Source organism: Amia ocellicauda, chromosome 5 (genome assembly GCF_036373705.1).
Source record: "Amia ocellicauda isolate fAmiCal2 chromosome 5, fAmiCal2.hap1, whole genome shotgun sequence".
Taxonomy (NCBI): domain Eukaryota; kingdom Metazoa; phylum Chordata; class Actinopteri; order Amiiformes; family Amiidae; genus Amia; species Amia ocellicauda.
Genome location: NC_089854.1, coordinates 8,290,904 through 8,303,048, shown reverse-complemented (window position 1 = coordinate 8,303,048; position 12,145 = coordinate 8,290,904). Strand labels below are relative to the sequence as shown.

At 39.0% G+C, this 12,145-nt stretch overlaps 1 protein-coding gene across 5 annotated transcripts in view; it reads right to left on the bottom strand.

Annotated features, from left to right (window-relative positions):
• The window catches only part of LOC136749350 (immunoglobulin-like and fibronectin type III domain-containing protein 1), a 40,752-nt gene that overhangs the window by 12,845 nt on the left and 15,762 nt on the right, over positions 1-12,145 (bottom strand). For 3 of the 5 annotated variants that reach the window (XM_066703563.1, XM_066703561.1, XM_066703562.1), the window contains 10 exons: positions 11,929-12,042; positions 11,069-11,237; positions 10,207-10,479; positions 9,024-9,461; positions 5,913-6,037; positions 5,545-5,686; positions 4,319-4,405; positions 3,640-3,764; positions 3,070-3,211; positions 521-607 (listed from right to left, as the gene is read on the bottom strand). In XM_066703563.1, the coding sequence (XP_066559660.1) occupies positions 521-607; positions 3,070-3,211; positions 3,640-3,764; positions 4,319-4,405; positions 5,545-5,686; positions 5,913-6,037; positions 9,024-9,461; positions 10,207-10,479; positions 11,069-11,237; positions 11,929-12,042 (1,702 nt within the window). The remainder of the gene's footprint in view (positions 1-520; positions 608-3,069; positions 3,212-3,639; positions 3,765-4,318; positions 4,406-5,544; positions 5,687-5,912; positions 6,038-9,023; positions 9,462-10,206; positions 10,480-11,068; positions 11,238-11,928; positions 12,043-12,145) is intronic. The other 2 variants (XM_066703564.1, XM_066703565.1) reach the window with 2 other exon arrangements.

Sequence of the window (12,145 nt, the reverse complement as noted above, 5' to 3'; positions counted from 1 at the left end):
AATTCTCCCCAAAGACCTCAAAGTTCAAAGCAATGTCATTTTGGAAGGTATTTTGCCCTCAATCTGTAGTAAAATAACATTTAGGTCTGTAACGTGATCATTCTGACAAAACCCAAGCAGTAATTCTGTTTTTAAAGCAAAGTTGTTTTTTTGTTCATTTTTATAGCTATTTATTTTTTACGATAATCAATAACTCAGTCTCAAGGCTAGCAAAGCACATTGCAGTATTCTTCAGGGACTTTCATGCAAATTTAAATTGAAAACCTTTTATTTTTATTTTACAGTTGTAAGCTATGTGATCAATATCAATCTATACATTTTTCACATAACGTGTCTGAGCAAATTACTACAGATTTTTCTGTTTGATATCTTCATGCATCTGTTTAATGTGCGTGTAATGTGAGATAAAATACAGTTAAAGAGTTACAGCATTGTATCCAAAACCATTTGCAGTGCTTCTGCATGCTTTTAAAGGCATGGCTTCCATGCAACAGTCACTGCAACCCCTTCAATCTCGTACCAACAATAGTGTCCTCAGTCAGTGGCCCACGTCCAGCACGCCTGTTTTTTCTGTTCTGGTCGTCTGTGAGTCCACTGCTGTCCTGTTCTGAGCAGTGTTAATTTAGTCATCAGTTTTTGATTTAGGCATAGTCTTGGTCAGGTCAAATAAAATGTCCATGAGATATAGTCACATTTTAGTCATGCACTTTTCTTTATTTTTAGTCTACTAAAAATTGCCTAAAACCTTTATACATTTTAGTCAACAACAAATCATGGACTAACTTACATTCAAAATAATTATTTTACTGTCAAAGCCTTCACATGTTTGTCTAAGAAATAAATAAACACAGAAATCTTACAAATAGAATTTAGTGTCACTATTTAGATGTTGCTTCAAATTCATTGTAATTTTTCCATTCAAATTGTAGCAATATTCAGTTTAGTTTCCTGCAGTTAATGTTATAAGACGTTTTCTTATTTTTCTCGTTGTATTTGAAGTAGTGCCAGACTGCAGATTTCTTTCTTCCAAGTACTGAATGAAGTTACTCACAGTTAAGATGACTAACCAATCGACCGTGCTAGCATAGCTAGTTTGCGTATAATATCTAATGATGATAATAACAACAGTAACATTATAGACAACGTAACTAGCTTTTATCAAACTCTCTTTTTTGATCAAATATTAGTATTTATCTTGAAGGAAATTATTGCACTGAAAAGTCTTGTTTCTGCTGCCTGGGATACGGTGCTTTGACGGACAGGCAGGCAGTGAAAGCACAAATGGTGTGTTCTGAGTTTTATTAAAACTGCTGATTTTGTCTCATCAGATTTTCGCAAATGAAAATTCAAAAACAATTTGTGATCGTCGTCGTCATTTTGAATGATTTTAGGCAATTTTTTGTCTTCATTAACTAAAACTAAAGTTTTTTGACAAACATTTTACATAAGAACATAAGAAAGTTTATAAACAAGAGGAGGCCATTCCACCCATCATGCTTGTTTGGTGTTCTTTAGTAACTAAGTGATCCAAGGATCCTATCCAGTCTATTTTTGAATGTTCAGATGTTTTCAGCTTCAGCCACATTGCTGGGGAGTTTGTTCAGATTGTGACGACTCTCTGTGTGAAGAAGTGTCTCCTGTTTTCCATCTTGAATGCCTTGAAGCCCAATTTCCATTTGTTTCCCCTGGTCCGTGTGTCCCTGCTGGAAAAACTCCTCTGGTTTGATGTGGTAGATGCCCTTCATGATTTTGAAGACTTTAATCAAATCCCCCCGTAGTCTCCTCTGTTCCAGGGTGAAAAGGTTCAGGTCCCTCAGTCTCTCAGTAGGACATTCCCTTCAGACCTGGAATAAGTCTGGTTGCTCTCCTCTGAACTGCCTCTAGAGCAGCGATATCGTTCTTGAAGTGTGGAGCCCAGAACTGTCCACAGTATCCAGATGAGCTCTAACTAGTGCATTGTACAGTATTAACATTACTGCCCTTGTTCTCAATTCTACACTTTTGACAATATACCCTAACATCCTGTTTGCCTTTTTTATTGCTTTGTCACATTGTTTGGATGGAGAAAGTGAGGAGTCCACGTAGACTCCTAGGTCTTTCTCATGCGTTACTTCATCTAGTTCTATTCCTCCCATAGTGTAATTATAGTGGACATATTTATTACCTGCATGTAATGCCTTGCACTTGTCCTCATTGAATTTCATCTGCCAGGTGTCGGCCAACAACTGAATATTTTCTAAGTCTCTTTGAATAACTTGTGCTGCCGAGATTGTATCTGCTGAGCCACCTATTTTAGTATCATCTGCAAATTTGACAAGTTTGCTAACTATCCCAGAGTCCAGATCATTAATATAGATTAGAAAAAGCACAGGCCCTAGTACTGATCCCTGTAGAACTCCACTAACAACCTCACTCCAGTTAGAAGCAACTCCTCTAATCGACACCCTCTGTTTCCTATACATCAACCAGTTTATAATCCATCTACTTACATTATCCTGAATACCTACAGCTTACAGTTTAGGATCAATATTTGGTGTGGAACCTTATCAAAAGCTTTATGAGAATCTAAGTATATCATATCATATGCTTTCACATGATCTCCAGCTTCAGTTGCATGTTCAAAAAACTAATAAATTAGTAAGACATGATCTGCCTCATCTAAACCCATGTTGACTATCACCAAGAATATGGTTTTCATTAAGATGCTCCTCTATTTTCTGTCTTATAATTTTTTTCCAAAGTTCTACAGGTAATGCAGCTGAGACTGATTGTCTGTAGTTTCCTGACTCAGTTTGGTCCCCCTTCTTGTGGATTGGTATGAGATTTGCAGTTTTCCAATCAGTTACATTTTCATCATCAATTTCATCAATTAAATTAACACTGGTCCTGAGCCTAACCTATTGTCAATACCTTGGCCCCCAGCACTTGCATCCCCAGCACCACCCTGTCCTGGCCCATCTTCTACGAACCCAACCCCATCTTACCCTGCACCTATTTCCCCTGCTCCACCACCCCCACAAATCAACTTCCTCAGCCCCAGACAGACAAATAGACAAATGTACTACTAACCTTCCACAATTACATGGGCTTCTGTTTTGTGTCCTTCTGCTTCAAACCGGTACTTCCCTGAACTAGATTTATCAGCTTTGGCAATTGTCAGCTTATGGCAGGCCCCTTCTTTAGAAATGGTCAGTCCATCTCTTGAAGACAGCTGAGTACAAACGCACAGGCACAGAATCAAGCATAATGTATCTCTTTGCTATAGATCAGGGATGGCTAACCCTTGTCCTGGAGAGCCGCAATCCTGCAGGATTTCCAGGTCTCTCTTAATTACCAATTAATGGATACCCTGAACACAGGGAAATTTTGCCTAATTAATACCAACAATTAGTTCAATTAAGCAGTTAACGATCTGGATAGAACAAAAGCCTGTAGACCCTGCGGCTCTCTGGGACCAGGGTTAGCCACCCCTGCTATAGATGGTCAGCTCAGTGTTTCACTAGCAATAGTAAAGCACCTGGGTACAAATGGGCAAAACTTTTGATTGACACTATGGTTTTCTTGCTCTGTAGCTATTTCAAAAAAGTTTACTGTTGTTAAAAGCTATTTGTTTGAGCTTCGTTTTGATGAACATCTCACCTTCTGCCCATCTTTAAACCAAACTCCTTTGGACTGGTCACTATTCAGCTTACAGACGAGCTCTGCAGCATGACCCTTCTGGGCGTGTACGTCTGACAGCCCACTGGTGAAGTGAACAGCAGGCTCTGGAAATCAGTAAAGCAAAATTATGAACTATTAATTCTCCCCAAAGACCTCAAAGTTCAAAGCAATATCATTTTGGAAGGTATTTTGCCCTCAATCTGTAGTAAAATAACATTTAGATCTGTAAAGTGATGATTCTGACAAAACCCAAGCAGTAATTCTGTTTTTTAAAGCAAAGTTGTTTTTTTGTTCATTTTTATAGCTATTTATTTTTTACGATAATCAATAACTCAGTCTCAAGGCTAGCAAAGCACATTGCAGTATTCTTCAGGGACTTTCATGCAAATTTAAATTGAAAACCTTTTATTTTTATTTTACAGTTGTAAGCTATGTGTTCAATATCAATCTATACATTTTTCACATAACGTGTCTGAGCAAATTACTACAGATTTTTCTGTTTGATATCTTCATGCATCTGTTTAATGTGCGTGTAATGTGAGATAAAATACAGTTAAAGAGTTACAGCATTGTAGCCAAAACCATTTGCAGTGCTTCTGCATGCTTTTAAAGGCATGGCTTCCATGCAACAGTCACTGCAACCCCTTCAATCTCGTACCAACAATAGTGTCCTCAGTCAGTGGCCCACGTCCAGCACGCCTGTTTTTTCTGTTCTGGTCGTCTGTGAGTCCACTGCTGTCCTGTTCTGAGCAGTGTTAATTTAGTCATCAGTTTTTGATTTAGGCATAGTCTTGGTCAGATCGAATAAAATGTCCATGAGATATAGTCACATTTTAGTCATGCACTTTTCTTTATTTTTAGTCTACTAAAAATTGCCTAAAACGTTTATACATTTTAGTCAACTACAAATCATGGACTAACTTACATTCAAAATAATTATTTTACTGCCAAAGCCTTCACATGTTTGTCTAAGAAATAAATAAACAGAAATCTTACAAATAGAATTTGGTTTCTCTACTTAGATGTTGCTTCAAATTCGTTGTAGGTTTTCCATTCATATTAGAGCAATATTCAGTTAAGTTTCCTGCAGTTCATGTTATAAGACGTTTTCTTATTTTTCTCGTTGTATTTGAAGTAGTGCCAGACTGCAGATTTTTCTTCCAAGTACTGAATGAAGTTACTCACAGTTAAGATGACTAACCAATCGAACGTGCTAGCATAGCTAGTTTGCATATAATATCTAATGATGATAATAACAACACTAACATTATAGATAACGTAACTAGCTTTTATCAAACTCTCTTTTTTGATTAAATATTAGTATTTATCTTGAAGAAAATTATCACACTGAAAAGTCTTGTTTCTCCTAAACCTTTACCGCTCCTCCTGCACCAGCCCGTGCGTACACTGTGTGTAGATTCCAGTTGTGTTCAGCCAATGAAAAGCTGCACTGCATGGCAGCAACAGTCTTGCTGCCTGGGATACGGTGCTATTTGACAGATAGGCAGGCAGTGAAAGCACAAATGGTGTGTTCTGAGTTTCGTCTCGTCACATTTTCGGAAACGAAAATTCAAAAACAATTAGTGATTGTCGTCATCATTTTGGATGATTTTAGCTTGATTTTTGTCTTCATTAACTAACATGAAAGTTTTTTGACAAACATTATCATCATGAATTTCATCAATTAAATTAACTCTGGTCCTGAGCCTAACCCACTGTCAATACCTTGGCCCCCAGCACCTGCATCCCCAGTACCACCTTGTCCTGGCCCATCTTCTACGAGCCCAACCCCATCTTGCCCTGCACCTATTTCCCCTGCTCCACCACCCCCACAAATCTACTTTCTCAGCCCCAGACAGACAAATAGACAAATGTACTACTAACCTTCCACAATTACATGGGCTTCTGTTTTGTGTCCTTCTGCTTCAAACCGGTACTTCCCTGAACTAGATTCATCAGCTTTGGCAATTGTCAGCTTATGGCAGGCCCCTTCTTTAGAAATGGTCAGTCCATCTCTTGAAGACAGCTGAGTACAAACGCACAGGCACAGAGTCAAGCATAATGTATCTCTTTGCTATAGATGGTCAGCTCAGTGTTTCACTAGCAATAGTAAAGCACCTGGGTACAAATGGGCAAAACTTTTGATTGACACTATGGTTTTCCTGCTGTAATATACTGTGTAGTCATTTCAAAAAATAGTTCTCCCCCGTTAAAAGCTATTTGTTTGAGTTGCGTTTTGATGAACATCTCACCGTCTGCCCGTCTTTAAACCAAACTCCTTCGGACTGGTCACTATTCAGCTTACAGACGAGCTCTGCAGCATGACCCTTCTGGGCATGTACGTCTGACAGCCCACTGGTGAAGTGAACAGCAAGCTCTGGAAGTCAGTAAAGCAAAATTATGAACTATTAATTCTCCCCAAAGACCTCAAAGTTCAAAGCAATGTCATTTTGGAAGGTATTTTACCCACAATCTGTAGTAAAATAACATTTAGGTCTGTAAAGTGATCTTTCTGATGCAACCCAAGCAGTCATTCTATTTTTAAAGCAATGTTGTTGTTTTTTGTGTTCATTTTTATAGTTATTTTTTTTTTACAATAAATAACACAGTGTAACAAGTTTTTTGTTCCTTGGTAGTATGCCTCAAAAATATAGAAAATGTCTATTATTCCCCACAAAGTTTGCTTTTGTGACCAGGACAGTGATATTTTGAAATGTACTTATTTCCAATGAGAGAACGGGCAAATTTGTGTCTTTTCATTCACTTAGTCAGAAAAAAACAACATATGAATCCAACATATGAATGAATTAACATGTATTTATACTAAAGTAATACAGAAATGACTACAATAGTTTTAGAAGTGGGTAATTTTTTCGAGATTTACGATTATACTGTAAATCATGTCTTACCAAATGTAGTCTCCCATCATGTTCGCGTTATACTGTCCTTGGTAGCGGCATTCAAAGTGCAGTATATCCTGGTGGAAGCGCTCGTCTTGCTCCTACGAGTACGTGCCCATGTTCTCCTTGAATTTATCAAGATGAGCATCAAGGATATGGACTTTGAGGAACATCCTGCAACCCATTGTGCTGTAGTTCTTCACCAGAGTCTCAACCAGCTCCACATAGTTTTCGGCTTTGTGATTGCCCAGGAAGCCCTGAACCACTGCGCCAAAGCTGTTCCAAGACGCTTTCTCTTTACTAGTGAGCTTCTTGGGGAATTCAACTTGCTACTTCTGCATGGTGGAACCTTCCAAATGTCGGACTGGTAAGTATGCACTTGCTATCACGTGTCCGGACCTTCCTTCATCCATCGCCCCAGTGCCACATTGCCACTCCTCCGGAGAGACTTACTAGTGAGATTCTTGGGGAATTCATTGCACTCCAGGATCTTCTTTATCTGTGGTTTTACGAAGACACCGGTATTGACTTTTGCCTCAGGGAAGAAATCTTGAAGGTACTTGAAGGATTCCGACTCCTTATCTAGAGCTCTGACAAATTGTTTCATAAGGACCAATTTGATGTGCATTGGAGGCATCAGCACCTTCGGGGGGCTCGCCAGTGGCTCCCACTTGACGTTGTTCCTCCCCACAGAGAACTTGGTCTGCTGTGGCCAGTCCTTCCTGTGGTATTGTGCCTTGGTGTCCCTGCTGTCCCAAAGGCAAAGAAAGCAGGGAAACTTGGTAAAACTGCCTTGGAGACCCATCAGGAATGCCACCATTTTGAAGTCTCCCATGACCTCCCAGCCATACTCATCATACTTCAAGGCGTCCAGCAAGGTCTTGATGCTGTTGTAATCCTCTTTGAGGTGCACCGAATGAGCCAGGGGAAGAGACGGGTACTTGTTACTATTATGGAGCAGCACGGCCTTGAGGCTCCTGGATGAGCTGTCAATGAGGAGGCACCACTCATTCTGGTTACAGGCAATTCCGATTGCCTCGAACAGACTGGTCACATTGTGGCAGAAGCAGAGCCCATCTTGATGGGTGAATAAGCTGGAAATAGGTTGAAGACGCTTCCTCTGATATGCAACTTGCACACTTTCATCCAACAAGTTCCACTGCTTGTGCCTAAACAGCAAAAGCTCAGTATTAGACTTGGTGAGACCAAGATCTCTAATCAAGGCATTAAGGTCTTTTTGGTTGGGGTTGTATGGGTTTCTCTCCTCAACTCCACCTCTGAAATCTGGATCTACAACATCTTCCTTGCTCTCTGACTTGCTGCTCTCTTCTAAAGATGGCTGCTCTCTCTCTGGAGGAGTGGCAGTGTGGCACCAGGGTGATGGATATACGTGATAGCAGGTGCATACTTGCCAGTCCGACATTTGGAAGGTTCCACCATGCAGAAGTAGCAAGTTGAATTCCCCAAGAAGCTCAATAGTAAGGAGAAAGCGGCTTGGAACAGCTTTGGCGCAGTGGTTCAGGGCTTCCTGGGCAATCACAAAGCCGAAAACTATGTGGAGCTGGTTGAGACTCTGGTGAAGAACTACGGCACAGTGGCTGTAAGATGTCACTCAAAGTCCATATCCTTAATGCTCATCTTGATAAATTCAAGGAGAACATGGGCACGTACTCAGAGGAGCAAGGCGAGTGCTTCCACCAGGATATACTGGACTTTGAACACAGCTACCAAGGACAGTGTAACGAGAACATGATGGGAGACTACATTTTGGGGCTGATTCATGAAAGTGATTTACAGTATAATCGTAAATCTCGAAAAACGACTCACTTCTAAAACATTTGTAGTCATTTTTGTATTACTTTAGTAATAATACATGTTAATTTGGATTCATATGTTTTTTTTTTCTGACCTGAAAAGACCATTCGCCCATTTTCTCATTGGAAATAGGTACATTTCAAAATATCACTGTCCTGGTCACAAAAGCAAAGTTTGTGGGGAATAATATTTTCTATACTTTTGAGGCATAAGCAGTTAGGAAATAGCAGCATTCTTAAGGGAATGTCATGCAAATTTAAATTGAAAACTTCTTAAGATTACACTTTCTTCTAATCATAAATGTAACCTCTATGATGTACAGGTTTGTAGTTTGCTATTAGCGGGTGGGTCAAAATTTTGATTTAATCCAGCCCTTAGTCACATTTTAGTTGTGTTAATTAATTTTGTCATATTTTAAACCTGCATAGATTTAATTCAGTTTTAGTCAGAATATTCAATTAATTTACCTTTTTTAGAAATAGGACATTTCTAATATGTTAGTATTTAAATCCATACAATAATGGTCGCAACTTACTATTTATCAAACAATTATCAAACAGCAAACAAATTAATAAAACAGATAATTAATCTTCCTCTAAGAATATATAAGAATCATTTACTAACTTACATTAAAAATAATTATTTTACCTCCTAAGCCTCCAGCAGACTTGTTTTTTCTGTTCTGGTCATCTGTGAGTCCTCTGATGTCCTGTCCTGAACCTAACCCACTGTCAATACGTTGGCCACTAGCACCTGCATCCCCAGTACCACCCTGTCTTGGCCCATTTTCTACTTTCCCAGGCCCTGATCCACTATGGTCATCACTCTTTCCTACGGGTTCTCCCTGGCCATCTCCTAGCCCCCTTTGACCTCCCATTCCATTTATTACCCCTCCTGTTACATCTCCTGCCCTTGCCCCAGCCTCGGCCCTGTCTTCAGCAACTCCCTCATCCTCAGGCTTGAACCCCAGATGTTTCAACTTTTCTGCCTGTTCCTGGGCTATGCTCTCAATCAAATCCCCGCTCCCTCCTGCCCGAGTAGTTTTTCTGGCTTTCTTCTTTCCACGTGTACTGGGATCATCGGTGCCTGAGCCAGCGTAGGAGCACACACGGCAGATGAGAGGAGAAAGGGTAGGGAGAGGAAAAGCATGGTATGTGAAATGAGAAGACAATAGATGGTTAAACCAGTCCCTAGGGAACAGGAATGATGAGTAAAATGGTTTATTATTAGATGCCAATAAGAAGAATCAATCTATATTATTTTTTAATGGGATTTGTACACCTACAGAAATGTTAGATGAAATAAACAATAATATAATTCATGGATTAACTGTAAAAATTAAGGTTTTTATGTTCTTTGCTTTTTAATCAGTATTATTTCACAACTGGCTGTGCTGTTTCTTTTAATCTCTTGTAAAATAGCTCTGCTTTTATATACATTTTTTTGTGTTGTATGACCCTGCATTTTACCAAAACAGGCTTCCAAGTTGTTTTAGCTTAGTCTAATAAACTGGTCTCCAGTAATGAGGGAGGAAGGGAAGGATTATAATGAGGTGCATATGTGGCAAATTAAATATAAATGCATAGACTGATAAAATAAATGTGTTAACATGATAGTTATAGATTTCATCATTAGGCATGTGCTATAAGCCTTAAAACCCTATACATGGAATTAGTAAAAATACCAATTCCAGATCTGTATGTTGGCAATTCTCAACATGCAGATATTGTTTGGACCACCTAATGTAGTTACACATCACTGTGGTTTAAAATGGGATCTGAATTACCAATGGTTAACCACCATCACTGTGAAGTGCTAGTTGATAACTTACTTTCCACCATGAGCCAGGCACTGGACGATCTTATGCCAGCCACTATCGCATAGATGCCTTTGTCAACGGGCATGACGTCCTTTACCAAGAGCCTGTGAATGAGTTTGTCTTCAGACATGGTGATCTCGTACTTCTCGCTACTTTGTATGGGCTTGTTCTTCCCCATCCACACTACACTAGCAGAAGGGTGGGAAAGGACACATTCAAAGAGGGCATCCTCGCGCTCCTGGGCTTTGACCTCTTTAATAGGACAGATGAAGTTGATGGGTATAGCTGGAAAAAGGAAGCAAAAAAACAAACAAAACATTATTTCTTTATAAGATTTTCTTTCAATGGGTTGAAGTGTATTTATTTATATTGTGTTTTGTTTAGACTCTTCTCAGTTGCTTTTGTAACACTAATCCGATTGTGTGCGGTTTGATTATCTTTTTCCAAATTGGACCTTTCTCACAAAATGCAGTAAGATCCTCTAAATTGATAAAAGATCCAGCAGTGTCTGCTTTTATACTGAAGTGTGTAATTACAAGCTATTTTTAAAAGCTGACTCCCCAAACACATATCTTACCTACACACACAAGATAAGCACATATAAGCCCTATATTTCCAAAATGGCACAATTTAAGTATCAGTTTAAGCACAACATGTTAGTTAGGATTCACTGGCGGTGGTGTTTGGACAGATTTGTGTGAGACCTACAAACCTACAAAGTATCAGTTGGCGTGTGGATTTCCAATGAAATAATATTTTTTCATAGGAAGAGCAAACTAACACCCGGTTAGATCCTATTACTCTTACCCATTTGCTTGAAAATTGTGGAACTTAAATGCGGACAACTTGAGAGTGATTTGGTGCCTGGTCTTACCTTTGAATGTGAGGTCAGTAGAGAAGATGGTGGTATCCTCAACATCAACCTGGTATAGCCCAGCATCCTCTGGCAACAGGTCTTTGATGGAGAAGGTGTACTTTTTGCCAGTTTGCTTTAGGCTGTGCTTCATTACCATCTCCTTGTTGAATGGAATCATTACTCCATCCTAAAGGAAAGAATGGCTTTTAAAAATTGTACTCCAGGAATTCAAGGGAGCTGAACTGTAATCTCAAATTAAATTAATCTCAAAAGGCAATAAAACATGACATCACTGCTTGAAAGAACAGAACACAAAATTGCTGTATACATTTATTCCATGGGTTATCAATGTTTTGCATTATTGTATGCTTTGTAGAAACAAAGTGGGTAACATCATTCATGTAGATTCCATGTGAGGTTATTTGACAATAACTTCCAAAGAATTTGATAAAGAAAGATTACCAACAAAGTAAATAACAGTCAGCAGTAGAACTTGATCATGCATGGCGTAAGCTAAAGAAATACAGTATTGAATGTAGAAATGTAGAGAACTTTCATGAAACTGACGAATGTTTGAAAGTGGGTCTGAAAATTATATAATATTTTTGTATAGAAAGATTTACGTTGTCTTGTGTCACAAATACATCTGATTTTGTAATATCTTATGTTTTAAAGGTTCTCCTCCAGTGTTTACATTAAGCTTAACCATTATCATCAAATCATTATTAAGCAGTCACCATTAATAGCATTGAAATTAGTTGCTTGAAATAACCATAACCTGGAAGAGTGATAAGGGAAGGTCTGGTTGTGTTCTACACTTCAGCCAGTTAACGGTTGTCTAACCATTAGGTATAATATACTTTTTTCATCCTTCTCACCTTATACAGGAAAATTCTACTGTTGGAGTCTTTCAGTTCCAAGTCGAGCTCAAACTCAGCAATACCCTCTTTGTTAACTGCAATTGGTTTCAGGTTACTTAGAGCGTCAATAAACTGGGAAGGCAGAAGGAGAGGTAGGGAGAAGGGAGATGGGGAGAATGAGATGAAATGTAGGCTGAAAAAGATGGCAGGTTATAAACAGGTGAAGAGTGGAGGG